General features: G+C 38.6%; 1 protein-coding gene across 1 annotated transcript in view; it reads right to left on the bottom strand.

Moving 5' to 3' along the window:
- BCKDHB (branched chain keto acid dehydrogenase E1 subunit beta) overlaps positions 1 to 15717 on the bottom strand; it is a 195691-nt gene that overhangs the window by 154429 nt on the left and 25545 nt on the right. Inside the window, exons 4-6 of the mRNA XM_032484509.1 lie at positions 2965 to 3098; positions 2589 to 2744; positions 93 to 201 (exon numbers count right to left, since the gene is read on the bottom strand). Of these exons, the coding sequence (XP_032340400.1) occupies positions 93 to 201; positions 2589 to 2744; positions 2965 to 3098 (399 nt within the window). The remainder of the gene's footprint in view (positions 1 to 92; positions 202 to 2588; positions 2745 to 2964; positions 3099 to 15717) is intronic.

Here is a 15717-nt window from a genome sequence, read left to right as displayed (position 1 = left end):
TTCTGGGAAAAAAAAAAAGTTACATAATTTTGAACTGTGTAAAACAAAACGTATAAAGATCTTCATAAATATAAAATAAAGGAAACATTTACCTGCTGCCCTGTAAAGTATTTTAGGTTCAAAAAATATACAAGGATTTTTATCCTCTATGCATGACAAAAGAAGTCCTTTGGCCTGGAAAGGGCTTCTGGGTACAACCACCTGCAAAAACAGATTTTTGTTTTAAAGACAATTTCAGTGAAAATGTATCCCAGTTATCTTACTTATAAAAAGGTTTGATATTTAAATAACCAATTGTTACTAATTAAATATAGAAAGCTTGTATTTTTAGACCAATCATCGTTTATTATAAAATTTACATATTGTCCCCTAAAAAATCCCATTTGTTCCACAAATTTTTACCAGATGCCCACCATATTCTGGTAACTAAGATACTGCTCTTCTCTCAAGGAGCTAGGTTTGCATATACATAAACAATAAAAGGAATCCACAAAAAGCACTCATCAATACAACAGAGTAAAGTTCCCAATATCTTCCTGCATTTACCTATAAAGAAATCTTTTCTACTAATATTCCAGTAGAATACTCCAAAGGCATGCAACTCTCTTCTCCAATTTTAACATGCTAAAATCTCCTCCTTTCCCATGCAAAATCTGGATAATCCACTGAACTTTATGATCCAGGTACTATAATTCCAAGTTACTGAAAAGCTAAAAGAAAAGTGTGGATACTTAAAACACTTCCAGGTGGGGAAAGGGCTCTAGGACCTTCCTGAGAATGAGGTTGATACTGAGGAAGATGATGGTAGTAACAGCAGGGAGAACACATGTTAGTGGGGCCAAGCCCACTATGTGGGTTAGTTCTTCCGCTGCTCATAGCGACCCCACGAGGTGGTGATTATTATTTTCCCCAATTTAGAAATACAGACTGAGACTTAAAGAGGGATCAAGTAACTTTCCCAAGGTTACACCGATTGCTAGAGCAGGGATTCCCACCTGTTCTAACTGACCAAGCTCTTAACTTCTATACCATTTTGCCTCCAATCACAAACTTGTATCTAGTTTAAAGATTGTTAAGTAACTGCATAAAGATAAGTGTCCCATGGGAAGAGTTATCATTAAGATAAACCTGAGAGAGTGGGGACACAGCTCAGTGGTAGAGGGCATGCTCAGCATGCACAAGGTCCTGGGTTCAATCCCCAGTACCTCTGTTAAGAAGGGGGGAAAAATATAGACAATGAAATATTTTTTAAAATAATAAAATAAAATAAATCTGAATTTATCATAAACACTTAAGTAAGATTCCTTGAAGCAAGCTATACTTGGCTTTCAAAATCATTTTTATATCATCTTACTGAAAGATTTTAATTTAAAAAATAAAATAGCAAAAATCTCACTATTTTCTGAAAGCAGACAGCTAAACACATGGCCCCTCATAACACACACTGTCTTCATCTTATGCTCTTATTTTAGTTTTTCTTCATCTGCCTTCTTCATGTGTTTATTTTCAATCTTTTGTACTATGTATATATTCTCACTTGGGGTAAGATAAAAGAGAAAGGGTCAGGGAGGACAGGGTAGGGGACTGAGAGAAAAGAACGTCTTTTAAAAATACTGGGTAACACCATAAACAGTAAATGTGAATTGATCTTCAGCTCAGGCAAAAAAATAATGATTGCCTCAAATGTGGTTTCTGTCCCAACCTACCATTTCCAGCTTACACTGGAAAATTATGCAAACTCTATTCAACTAAGAAATTTTACAACTTGGGTCTCGTAAAAAAAATAAATAAATAAAATAAAACTTAAACACTCAGTCACAAATGATTCATGTTATCAAAAAACAGACACACTGCCCTAGGTGGACACATCGATGAGTTTCTATAATGATTCCCTGGAAGGTGTTTCAGAAGATAGGAAAGAAGGTAATGTAAAAAATTAAGACATAAAATAAGCAAATAAATAAATAAATACATGCATACATACATACATACAAAAATATATATAAAATCAAAAGACCCAAGAACTATTGTGGAAGACCTAAGATTATTGCAGAAGGCTACAAAAGAGGCTTCAAAATTAACTGTTTGAACAACTATGACCTTATCCTAGACTGGAAAACACATCTAGGCAACAAAGTCTTCTGTTACTCTATTTAAGAAGAAACAGACTAAAAGCAAAAGTCTTATCCCTCTGACTTTCAGGTAAATATGGACTAAATCTGCTAACAGAAGATTTCTTAAAATTACCCCAAAATCAGTTGAGTGAGAAAGCCCTATTAGAAAGAAACAGAGCTTCGAAAGAGGTGGAAGATAAACCGACTGTGTTCTAGCTCTTATTCTTTGAAGTCTATGAAATTAATGTCAAGGTCAAGCCAAGGCCACTTCAAGAAGACTGTTCTATAAACCTGGGCACTGGATACTTGATCTAAAAGAAATATAAGCTCTCTTTCCTAAAAACAATTAAGTTCACATAAATTCCAAAAATCCTGATTGCTTTTCTCTCGATAAGCAGATCAGTTAATATTAACAGAAGGAACCAAAACGGAAACATCAAATCGAGAGCAAATAAAGCACATCACAGAGAATACCTTGATGCCTGGGCAGTGGGCAAAAAATGCTTCAGGACTCTGAGAGTGATAGAGAGCCCCGTGGCCGACACAGCCCCAAGGGGACCGGATGGTGAGGCTTCCACAATTAAAAAGGTCTCCAGAGCGATAGCGGTACTTGGCAGCTTCATTAACAATCTGAGGGGGAAAGAGAGAAGGGACATGTCACCATGAGTCATTTTTCCCAACCATTTTCTTAAGCCATTTTATTAGATCTTTAAATACATGCCCATAACACAATAGCCCAAAGGTAACAAAAAATTCCCCAGCTAGGAGGTGAGAGAGTGGAGATAATACTTCAATACTTCATGGACTTCCCTTAGAAATGCTCAATTACAGTCAAATACAATCTTCTTACCTGATCGAAAGCAGGGAAAATATAATCTGCAAACTGAATTTCCGCAATGGCAGTAGCCCCAGTGACTGCAATTCCAATTCCAAATCCAACAATTCCTTGTTCGCACAATGGGGTATTAAAAACTCTATCTTTACCTACGAAAGAAAAGAAAGTCATCTTAATATGACAAATGAGAGTAATGTCATGCACCACACAATTGAAAATTCACTAAGTTAATAATGGTGAGGTGGAGGAAAAAAGCATAGAACATGTGGATGAAACAGATAAGAAATAGTATGACAGCTTAAATGCAAACATAGTAATTATATTAAATATAAGTAATCGAAACATTCTAATTAAAAGAAAAATTGTCACACTGGGATAAAAGAAAGCAAAACCCAATTACTTAAAAGAAAATTAATTAATTAATTAATACTCAAACAATACTCAAATTAATACTCAAACAATAAATATAAATGGAAGTTAAAGAAAGGAAAAAACAAACAATGGGAAACCTAACCCAAAGAAGTTGATGTCACTGCATTAATAGCAGACAAAGTAGACTTTAAGGGAAAAGGCATTACCAGAGACAAGAGGGGAAATTCATATGTTAAAGGATTCAACTCATAAGGAGGACATAATTCTAAATTTATACTCATCTAATAACACAAGCTCCAAATAAATAGAAAAAATTCACAGAATTAAAAGGATAAATAAAATTTCCAATCTAGAGGGAGATTTTCATATATCAGTCTCACTGAAAGAAAAAACACACTTTTTATTTTAAAATGTAAAAACTATTGAAGATTTGAACATGATTAACAAACATAACCCAACTGACACTGTACCCAAGAGCTAAGAATATAAATTCTTTTCAAGTAAACGAGAACACTGACAGTAATCGACCACAGACTGGGCTGTAAAGCCAATCAACAAGTTACAAAGGATTAAAATTATACAGAGTATATTCTCAGGCCATGGTAGAATTAAGCTAAAAAGCAATAACAAAGTTTTAAATATATATATGCCCGCCATGTTCACTGCAGCATTATTTACAGTAAATAGCCAAGATATGGAAACAACTTAAGTGTCCATCAGTGGATGAATGGAAAAAGATGTGACAGATATAGATAGCTAAAAATCTATATATATACAGACACACAAACACATGGAGTGGAATATTACTCAGCCATAACAAAGAATGAAATCTTGCCATTTGCAACAACACGGATGGAACATGGGTATTATGCTAAGCGAAGAAAGTCAGACAGAGAAAGACAAATACCATGTGATTGCACTTATATGTGTAATATCAAACAAACAAACAAAAACAAAAATATAGGTTCCTAGGTACAGAGAACAGATTGCTCATTGCCAGGAGTAGAGGTGGGGGGAATGGGTGAAGGTGGTCAAAAATTACAAACTTCCAGTTACAAAATAAATAAATCATTGAGATGTAATACTCAGCATGACTATGGTTAATAATACTGTATTGCATATCTGAAAGTTGCTAAGAGAGCAGATCTTAAAAGTCCTCATCACAAGAAAAAAAATTTAACTGTGTAAGGTGACAGATGTTAACTAGACTTTATTGTGGCGATCACTTCACAAAGTATACAAATATCAAAGTATGTTGTACAACTGAAACTAATATGTCATTTATGCCTCAAAAAAAAATTTTAAAGCCTTATATTAGGGAAAAAAAAACCTTTAAATAAATGTGTAAATAACCCATGCCTCAGAGAAGAAATTATAATGGAAATTGGGAAGTGTTTTGAACTGAATGATAATGAAAAACTATGTATCACAACTTACTGAAGTTCCAGGTTCGGTAATGGCAGGGCAGCTTTGTTTCCACACTAAATGTCCTACATCTAATGATTATAAATCTGGACAGAATATAACAAACGACCGTTAAAAGGCACTGGAGAACAAAAAGCAGGACTGAACTGCAGGGGACTTGACCCTTGAAAGAAAGGAAGTTCAGGATGGCATGACCTTTATCAGGCTTGTGCCCTGGGGAGACTCCCCAGGCCATGTGACATGGGACAGCTAGAACTCAGATGCACATACTCAGTCCTGTTGACTTGAGGTGTCAGGAAATGGAGTCTGGGGCTCCTGGTGGCTGGAAACTGAGAGACTAAGTCCCTCAAAACGGGGCACTACATGGGGACACCCCAAAATCTTTGCATCCACTCTGCTCAGACTCTCAGCAGGCCCATGTGCCTGCATCAGGTGACAATGGCTGGAACTCACAGGGTTGTGTAGGGACGTCAGCAGTGCTCACTAAAGAGGAGCCAGGACGTGGAATCTGAGACTCTTCAAATTAAAGGAGCTTGACAAACATCTTACGCTTTCCACTAAAACCGCAGGATACTTTATTAGCATACACTCAATTCTCACTTGAAATTTCACCACCTCCAGGCTGGTATCAGTATTACGTGAAAAATTCTCATTTCAGGGAGCTGGATGGATACAAGCAATGGTCACAGTCTGGCCAGGGGACCAAAAGTTCGGCCGACAGATCTGGGTCTCCTGCTTCATTTCCATAGCCCAGGGATACCGGTTCTTCCCGGTGCACAGAACTCACTTTCTCCTCAATCATTCCTCTGACTGTGAACCGCAAACAGGGCAGGTGCTGGGAGATGCCAACTAGACACATCCTGTCGTTTGCACTCAAAAAGCAGCTGCAGAAACTTATAGCATGAGTCATACTCATCATGATCTGCACCTACCTTCTGAAATTGTGACCTCCATCCATCACCAGTTCGCTATTTGATTGCAAGTAGCTTGATAATTGCTGACAATCTATGATTCCACTAGACCAAGAACAATTCACTGGTAGAAAAGGAACACAGATTCCAGCTGCCATCTGTGAGATCTGCGTCCCTGGAACAGCCAAAGCACCTTAACCGGATGAGCGGTGCTCCTATTTAGTCCTTGCTGCTTCAAGTTCCCCGATTCAGCTATTTTTCATCAGTAGATAAAATCTTTTTTGCTGCTAGAAAGCAGAAAGTTGAGTTTCTCAGAACTCTTACTCCAAAAACCTGTTTGGTTTGTTTGACGAAACTGTTTAAACAACTCTCTCCAACAAGTTTCTATGATCTAACAGAAACTGCTTCAATTACAAACTAAATGTTAAAAATCTGTTTCTATTTTTTCCCAAACAGGTAATGGCTGAGGGTAAGAGCACAAATAAAATGCACAGTATTGATGACTTCTTCTACTTTCTAGTGCAATTAACCTAACGTAAAGTTCATACACTTTGTCTCCCAATGGGTGAATTACTACATGCAGTGACTGCACCATGAGTCAAGACAGATCTGGGTTTAAGTGCTATCGCCACAAATCACTAAACCCCCTCAAGGCTCAGTTTCATATTGTAACAGACTAATCATGGTACTGGAAAGACTAAAATAACTAACACACTTACTCTTACATTTATAAAGTACCTAATATTGTATAGACAGTATTCTAGATGCAGAGGATACAGTAGCAAACAAAACTAAAAAAAAAAAAAAAAAAAAATTCCTGTCCATCAACAGATGACTGGATAAAGAAGATGTGGTGTATTTATACAATGGAATACTATTTAGCCATAAAAACCAACAACATAACGCCATTTGCAGCAACATGGATGTCCTCGGAGAATGTCATTCTAAGTGAAGTAAGCCAGAAAGAGAAAGAAAAATACCATATGAGATTGCTCATATGTGGAATCTTAAAAAAAAAACAAATAACATAAATACAAAACAGAAACAGACTCATAGACACAGAATACAAACTTGTGATTGCCAAGGGGATGGGGGGGTGAGAAAGGACAGACTGGGATTTCAAAACGTAGAATAGATAAACAAGATTATACTGTATAGCACAGGGAAACATATACAAGATCTTGTGGTAGCTCACAGCAAAAAAAAAAAAATGTGACAATGAATATATGTATGTTCATGTATAACTGAAAAATTGTGCTCTACACTGAAATTTGACACAACATTGTAAAATGACTGTAACTCAACAAAAAAATGTAAAAAAAAAATTCCTACCCTCATGGAACTTACATTCTGGTCAGGGAAAACAGACAATAAAACAAGAAAATGAGTGAGATGATGAGAAGTGCTGAACAGTAAAGCAGGGACTAGGTGATTGGGGGAGAGGAAGTGGGACTACTGTGGTTTTAAACAGGGAGATCAGGAAGGCACCACTGAGAGGTGACATTTAAAGGAAGTGAGGAGATGTATCGTGCATGCATTCAGGGTGTAAATGTTCTGAACAGAGGGACCAGCAAGTGCAAAGTCCTGGGGTATGAACAGGTTTATTAGCACATCAGAGGAAAGGCAAGAAGTCCAAGTCCAGTGAGCCTGGTCTGGAGTAAAGAGAAACAGCAGTAAGCGATGAAGCTGAAGAGTTAAAAGGATGGGCTGGCACGTGGCTCAGATCAGACAGGGCCTGGCGGGTCACTGTGAGTACTGTGACTTCCACAGTGAGAGCGAGTGAGTCAGTAAGCTGGTGAGTGAGACAGGAAGCCACTGAGCAAAGTCATGCCATCCTCCAAATTCCATTTTGGCAAGATCTCTCTGGCTGGTGTTTGGTGAACAGCCTGTAAATAGGCAAATGCGGACACAGCAAGACCAATTACAGGATACTGCAATAATCCCAGTAAGAGATGATGATACAGAACAGTAAAAGTGTGAGACTCTAGCTATAGTCTAAAGATAGCATCAGAAGGATTTACTGAGGAAATGGATGTGGAGAATGAGTCAGAGAAACACTAAGGATGATTCAGAGGCTTCTGGTCTGAGCAGCCTAAGGAGAGAGCTACCACTGATTAACGATGGGAAAACCATGAAGAAGCATGTTGGGATGAGAGACCAGGAGCTCGGCTGTAAAGATGCCTTTAGATGTTAAGGTAAAGCTAGTCATTAGACTGCTGCATATATGAGCTGAAAGTCTTCAGTGTGGAGGTGACATTAAAAAATATGGGACTGGGGTGTGGAGAAAAGGGAACCATCCTACACTGTTGGTGGGAATGTAGTTTGGTGCAGCCATTATGGAAAACAGTAAGGAGATTCCTCAAAAAACTAAAAATAGACTTATCACATGATCCAACAATCCCACTCCTGGGCATATATCCAGAGGGAACTCAAATTTGAAAGGATACGTGCACCACAATGTTCATAGCAGCACTATTTACAACAGCCAAGACATGGAAACAGCTTAAATGTCCATTGACAAATGACTGGATAAAGAAGATGTGATATATTTCTACAATGGAATACTACTCAGCCATAAAAAAGAATATAATAATGCCATCTGCAGCAACATGAATGGACCTGGAGATTGTCACACTAAGTGAAGTAAGCCAGAAAGAGAATGAAAAATACCATATAATATCACTTATATGTGGAATCCAAAAAAGTGACACAAATGAACTTATTTACAAACCAGAAAACAAACTACAGACATAGAAAACAAACTTATGATTACCAAAGAGGAACATAGGAGAGTGATAAATTGGGAGTTTGGGATTGGCAGATACAAACTATGTACAGAATAGGATAAACACGGTCCTACTGTATGGCACAGGGAGCTGTATTCAATGGCTTGTAATAACCTGTAATGAAAAAGAATATATGTATATGTGGAACTGAATCACTATGCTGTACACCAGAAATCAACACAACATTGTAAATCAATATACTTCAATTAAAAAACAAGCAAACAAAAAAACCATAGGACTGGAAGAAATTCCCAAGTACATTAAATGCCAACTGAAAGTGAGATGAGGGTTGAGGATTTCCTAACTAGTGACCCTGACATAACAGGGTCTGCGAAGCAGAAGGGGGAAAACAAACGCCTAATTCAAGAGGGATGGGAGAAGAGAAATTGGAGGCAATGAGTAATGACAATTATTTGGAGAAATTTTGCTGTGAAGGAAAGAAGAGAAAAGGAACAACAATGAACTGGAGAGGAATATGGAATCAACAGAAGGATTTTTTTTTAAGATGGAAAAAAAATAACAGGATATTTGCAGGCTGGTAGGAACAATCAATAGAGAAGGGGAATTGATGATTGAGAAAATTAGTGAAATGGAAAGAACGAAGAACAACTGGAACCATGCGTTTGAGTAGGTGACAGAGGACGAAGGGGTCTAGTGTGGAGATGTGGACAGAAACCCTACATTCACTCACAGTGCAGGAGTGTATCAACACGGATGTTGGGACAGGGATGCATGCAGTGGTGAGAGCTTGCCAAAGTTCTCTCTCAGTTGCATCTGCCTTCTTAGTAAAATACAAAACTAGATCATCAGCTAAGAGTAAGGATGGGGAGGCAGTGTTGAGAGAAGAGAGAGTATGAAACAGTCACCCAGGAAAACACAAGAGTGGATGGACCAGGAACATGCAGCAGGATGGCAGGCAGCACCCGTGGGCCCTGCAGATCACTAGTCTTGAACTTAAAGTGGGATCAGTTGGCCAGAGGATGTGTTTTGCTTCAGTATCATTCAGCCCAGGATTTAGGATTTAGACAGAGATGGATTTTTTTTTTAATTGACATGCAGTCAGTTATAATATGTCAGTTTCTGTTGTACAGCATAATGTCCCAGTCATGCATGTATATGCATATATTCATTTTCATATTCTTTTTCTTTAAAGGTTATTGCAAGATATTGAATATAGTTCCCTGTGCTATACAGAAGAAACTTGTTTTTATCTGTTTTTATATAGAAAGGTTATCATCTGCAGATCTCAAACTCTCAAATTTATCCCTTCCCACTCCTTTTCCCCTATAACCATAAGATTGTTTACTATGTCTGCAAGTCTGTTTCTGTTTTGTAGATGAGTTCATTAGTGTCCTCTTTTTTCCTTTTTTTTTTCAAATTCCACAAATAAGTGGTATCATATGGTATTTTTCTTTCTCTGTCTGACTTACTTCACTTAGACTGACAATCTCCAGGTCTATCCATGTTGCTGTAAATGGCATTATTTTATTCCTTTTTATTGCTGGATAGTATTCCATTGTATAAGTATATAGTCATCTAGATAGAGATGGATTTAACTAGACTTGGATTTGCCAAGCAAATCACGGTGGGGAATTAAACTGGGTCTAATGGGAAGAAAGGTCATCAGAGGAGTAAGATTCAGTGACAGAGTAGTGGGATCCATGGATTTTAAGAATCAATAAAGTCAAAGGATGGTTGGAGTGGAGGTACTTGAGGCAGTGAGCTGGGGAGATTTAAGGTGCAGGTCACAGCTGGGAGTGCTTCATACTGAGATTGTGGAAGGACCACAGTTACTGACAGTGACAAAACCTGGGGTAGGACTGCAAGAGTGAGAAGCTGAGGTAGGATGGAGGACAAGATCACTAGAGAAAGGGATAAAAAATTAAGAAGATCATCCACATGGATACTAACAGGAGTGCTGGAGAGAGACTGGCAGTGAGCTAGGCTAGGAACAAAGAGGACTGGCCTGGGGTCAACAGATGACAAGGAAGAATAGTATTGGTGCTTAGTACTCAATAAATGACTGAATTAGTTATTGAATGTGTTCAATAAATGTTTATTTTAAAAGGATAAATTATACAAATGTTAGCCACTATATACAAAAATAGATTTTAAAAAAGTTTTTTCTGTGTAACACGGGGAACTATGTTCAATACCTTGTAATAACCTTTAATGGAAAAAATATGAAAAGAACAACAGGCATTCATACGCATGCCATTTCCTTATATTTGGCTACCTTTGCTTAAGTCTTAGGCTAATATCTTTGTTTAATTCCATGATCCCCGGGCCAATGAAAACATGTACAATATGATGGCTGATCCTTTAAATAACTGGCTCCAATTTCTCATCTGTTGAGGATCACACATAAAGTCATATCACCACTTTCTAACAATTTTTCTTCTGTAAAGGGAACATGGGTAAGAAGTGTTACATCACTGGCAGTGTACGATCTTTTAAAGATATTGTCCACTAAATAATGCCAAACATCAAAAAACCAGCAGTTGACTTCTCTGGCCGAAGAATCACAGGTGAGCCAGCTGAGTCCATCAGTGAACCTTGTTCCCTGTGACAACACTGAGGCCACAACTGTAGACCAGACACAGCGAACAGAGTGTGAAGAAACAACTATTAGGAAAAAGAAGCCACCAGGGTTTAAGGAGACAACCAATGACTTCCTGGTAGGTCAAGAAAATTGAGTATTTCAATATCTTCAGTGCCTAGACATTTTTTGCAACCCGTAACTAGTTTTAAATTAGTTTTCCTTGTGAACCTAAGTAGCCTGTGTGTCCCAAAAGCCAAGGTCCAATTCCCAGGGAGGGTCACACCTTCATCTCTGTGGCCATGAGACACTGGTCACCCATCCTCTTCCTGGAGACCCATCCCTGGAGCAGCCTCGCTCCAGAGCAGGCTCTGACCTATAATACCCCAATCCTCCATTTGCCCCTGACACCCGCCCTTCCAATTCTTTGTCAGCTCTGGACTCACACATCTCTCTGGCTCCTTCAACACAGCTGAGTGCCCAGGCTCCAGGTCTCAGCGATATCCAATCAGATCTGCCCTGCTGTCCCCTGGGTCCAGAATAAAGGCTTGTCCTACTGTTATTTCTAATGGGAAAAATAGGAATTTATTCAAGAAATATTGTCCTATCACCTACATCAAAGAATACACAATCAGACCACATGTCCATACTTACTTCATAATTTATTTCTCTTCAGGCTAAACCTATACCATTACATACCATTTCTTAAAAAAAAAAAACTTTTAAAAGGGCTGCTTCAGACTCTGATTCAATAATTAACTGCATTGCAATACAGCACTGTTACTCTGCATAAATGTTTACATGTTTCTATCCTGAAAATGCAGTATTAACTCTCCAAACTTGTGCATAAAACTAAGATGTTACCAACAGTAAAGCATCAAGTGGTTTTTCCACTATCCATCTTATGGGAAAGAGGGTGGAGAGAAAGGTAAGCAATTTGATATAAGGGAAATTTCAGGGAAAGTCAGTTCCAGATGCAACTGAGGATCTCTTACTGACTGTATCAGTTTCACAGTTCAAATGATCTTTATATGATAGAGTTAGTCAAAAAAAATTTTTAATTCAACATTTCCTGCTTGCTATGCTCTTGAAGTTGGGCATAAACTTGAAAGAGTTTTGCTTTTGTTTTTGTTTCTGTTTTTCACTTTTCAACGAATTATAAAGAAATCTTAAAGGGTAAAATAAAAATGACTTCGAGACTTTCAAGTTGGATCTTCTTTTGTTTGCTAAGAAATTCAGTTACTATTAGCAATTATCAGATTGGAAACTACTAAAAATATGAAACACTGGAACGAAATTTTAAGATGAACAAAATGCTCAATCTGTTGCAACTTAAGATACCTTACTTTTGACAAATGAATTGTATCCTAAGAGATGGGGCAAATTGAAGATATATCTCAAGAATATCTTTCTAAGGGGGAGGGTATAGCTCAGTGGTAGAATGAGTGCTTAACATGCACAAGGTCCTGGGTTCAATCCCCAGTACGTCCATTAAATAAATAAATAAACAAACAAATAAACAAACAAGAAAGCAAACAAATCTAATTACCTACCCCCCCAAAAACAAATAAACAAACAAAAAGAATACCCCTCTAAGCTTATTGAATGTGGCGAGGGATAATATCAAGCCCTGAGCCCTCCTGACACCATCAGAGGCTTTAACTCTGACTCAGTGAAAAATATTATTTGCTATAATGAGTTTTTATCCAATGGAATAAATATTTGCCCAGTATGTCCTTGACCATGTACAAGACACCATAGTTGGATGCTACAAATGACAGTGGTAAGTAAGATACCATTTAAACAATGTTAAACATGTAAACATTCAAACAACATACAATGCAATAAGGAGATGCAACAAACATAAAGAACTAAGATACAAGAAAGTGATGTAAAAATAAAAAGCTATTAGAGGAGAGGGTAAGGAGAGACTCTTTCAGGCTTGGAGGAATCATGTAAATAAAGTCTTACGAACTTGGCACTGAAGAATGGGCAGAATTTCGATAGGCAGAGGGAGAAGAAGGAACAGTGCGACCAAACGCACAGAGGCAGGAAATAAAGTGCAAATTCAGAGCTGAGACGTGAACCAAGGGAGATAAGGAATTAGAGACAGTAGTAGGGGATCGAGGTAGGAAGTTCAGGGTATACACACTAGTTAGTGTGGTGGTTAAAAGTGGGGGTTCCAGGTCAGAACACGTGGGTTTAGATGTGTTTCTACCACTTTCCGGCTGTGAGATCTTGGATTGTGCTTCAGTTTCTTCATTCATAAAATTAGGATAAAAACAATGAACCTACCAACCAGGGTCATATAAGATAAGGCTTGTATAAGCGCTTTATAAACCGTAAAGCATGATAAGAATGTAAAGTATCATCAGGATGGTGGTAATGAAAATAAAATGGAGAAAGGGTTTGAGAAACACTACAGAGACAGAAGTTTGAGAAACACATGAACATAGTCAGGGGACTTCAGTGTCGTTAGTTGAGAGGCATGTGGGAGCAGCGAAACCCTGAGGGCTGGCACTAAGAGATACTGGGGACCGAAAGTAGGCTTCCAGACCCCTGGACATTCAGCTGGAGGAGCCCACTCAGCACCGCACCCTGCTCACCCCCAATCCACCCCAGCTAGATGTCAACAGCAGTGTGAGTCACTCCACAGCGAGTACTTTCTCCATCCGGGGTGAAGGGCGGGGCAGGCAAGGAAGGTCATCACGGTGACAGGGTTGGGACCAGCAGTTCTAAACCATCAACCAAAGTCTTGTTCCATTAGCAAGACCACGAAGAGGCGCCGCAGGAGGCTAGCATACACCTCCATCCGAAGTTCACCACTGGGCAGCGTAGGGCTGCACACAGGAGGCCCAGCCACTGCTAACCGTCCACAAGAGCTATTCCAGGAGCACAGACGGTCGCTGGACATGTCGTGGTGCTCAGTTCATAATGCATGCAAATGTCAAATCGCTCTGCAGTACACAGTGAAACGACATAACAGTGTGCATCAACTACACTGCAATTGAAAAAATAGCAAAAGAAATAACTAAAAGATACCCAAGGAGTGAGGGTGAAGGGTTGGGGAACAAATGCTCTCTTGCTACAGCTGTGCACGTGCAGGGGCCGGAAACCATGCGGGCCAAGGACTGAGCCCCAGGGACCCAAAGCCTTCACCTCACTGCTTGGAAATGAGGGCCAGCTGATCCTAATAGGCTGCAGTTCTGTTCAAGCAGACGTCCACTTGGAAGCCCGGACTCTAAACCACCTGCCCCTACCCACCCAGATGGGCATGTAAGTAAACCAGTGTCTGCTCCTGAACTATGTGCTGTTCCGTGCGTTTGAGTAAGACCCCTCTGACGTGATGACCTACACAGATGACTGCATGATCCTGGCAGCAGAGAACCAACTCTGCATCCCTAGGGCCCCGGGCAGCTCCAGGAATCGCCTAACACTGGCTTTGATGGAAGCTACAGGCCCATAGGAGACAAAGTATAACCAGCAATAAATCAACCACTGGTTATTTTGACACTTGTGCATAAGCTGAAATTCTGTTTCTGAGCATGATCAATGTGACTTAAGGAGAAAGAATTCCCACTTACAAAATCACCTTGTCTTGTATGAAACTGAATTTAAACAAATGTAATCTGAACACTTGGGTTTTAGGGAATATGTACCATACAACTATCTAAGCTCTCTATCTATGTAAGGCTCTCCTTTACATGCTGCTTGGAAAGAAAAACACAAAAATTAATTTCAGTCAAACTGATATTTACTATGTCCCAAAAAAAGGAACCAGTTTCATCATGTAAGAAAGAAGATGAGCTATTTGGGTCTACCTTTTATTATAATTAAATCAACATCATTTATTGATGTAACTATCCAAATTCCTTAAGCTATCTAAAACTTACTAAAAGTCTAGAGTATTATTTAGAGAAATGCATGCTAAAAACATATTTTTCAAATAAAGGTACACGTAGTTGATGCTGTAAAGAAAGATTCCAATAAATGAATACAAAAAGTATTTCTGAAAAACCTGTAATGACTTCACTGTGCTTGAATACAACCAAAGCTGTTTTTCCAGAAAGTCAAAAGAAATACTTTCATCATCCTTGAGATACCAGCTGGAATTTAAAGGCAAGCCATCTAATTTTTTTTAATCTTCCTTCATTTATATGGAAATAAGATGTTTCCTAAAACATATCCATACCCAGTACCTACGTCAACACCAGAGCTCAAAGTACACAAATTTCTCCAGCTGATGCCTGACTGTAAGTGAACACAGCACGCCAACATCATCTAAAACCCATGTGCGTCATTCACCGAGGAGGACATTACCAAGCTGTCAATTTCAATTAACCTGCCTCGCTTTATAAATAGCCTAAACGTCCCTATCTAAACAGGTTGGTGCCCTTTTCTCAGAAGCAAAGGGAACAACATGACAAAGAAGCATGAAAAATAAATGAGCTCTCCCCTATGTAAACAGGAGAAAGTTGACATTAAACCAATTCTAAGTCCAAACTGAAGAGCTATTAATAAAATAAAACTCGAGAGAATGAAGAACCAGTTTTAACCAGAAAATAAACAACACTCACTAACTGTATCAGCTCTCTTTAAAGCATCTGTGAGTCTCAGGGCTGCAGGAAATAATTCAAGGTCCACATACAGGCAGAGCTAAACACAGATACCATAATTATAATCCTTAATATGGCCCCAAAAGTGATAGTTTAAATGCCCCCAATGATTGATGCTT

The sequence above is a fragment of the Camelus ferus genome, chromosome 8, assembly GCF_009834535.1.
Source record: "Camelus ferus isolate YT-003-E chromosome 8, BCGSAC_Cfer_1.0, whole genome shotgun sequence".
Classification (NCBI taxonomy): domain Eukaryota; kingdom Metazoa; phylum Chordata; class Mammalia; order Artiodactyla; family Camelidae; genus Camelus; species Camelus ferus.
Note: the sequence above shows the minus strand (reverse complement) of the source record. Positions and strands in the feature narration are given on the sequence as shown.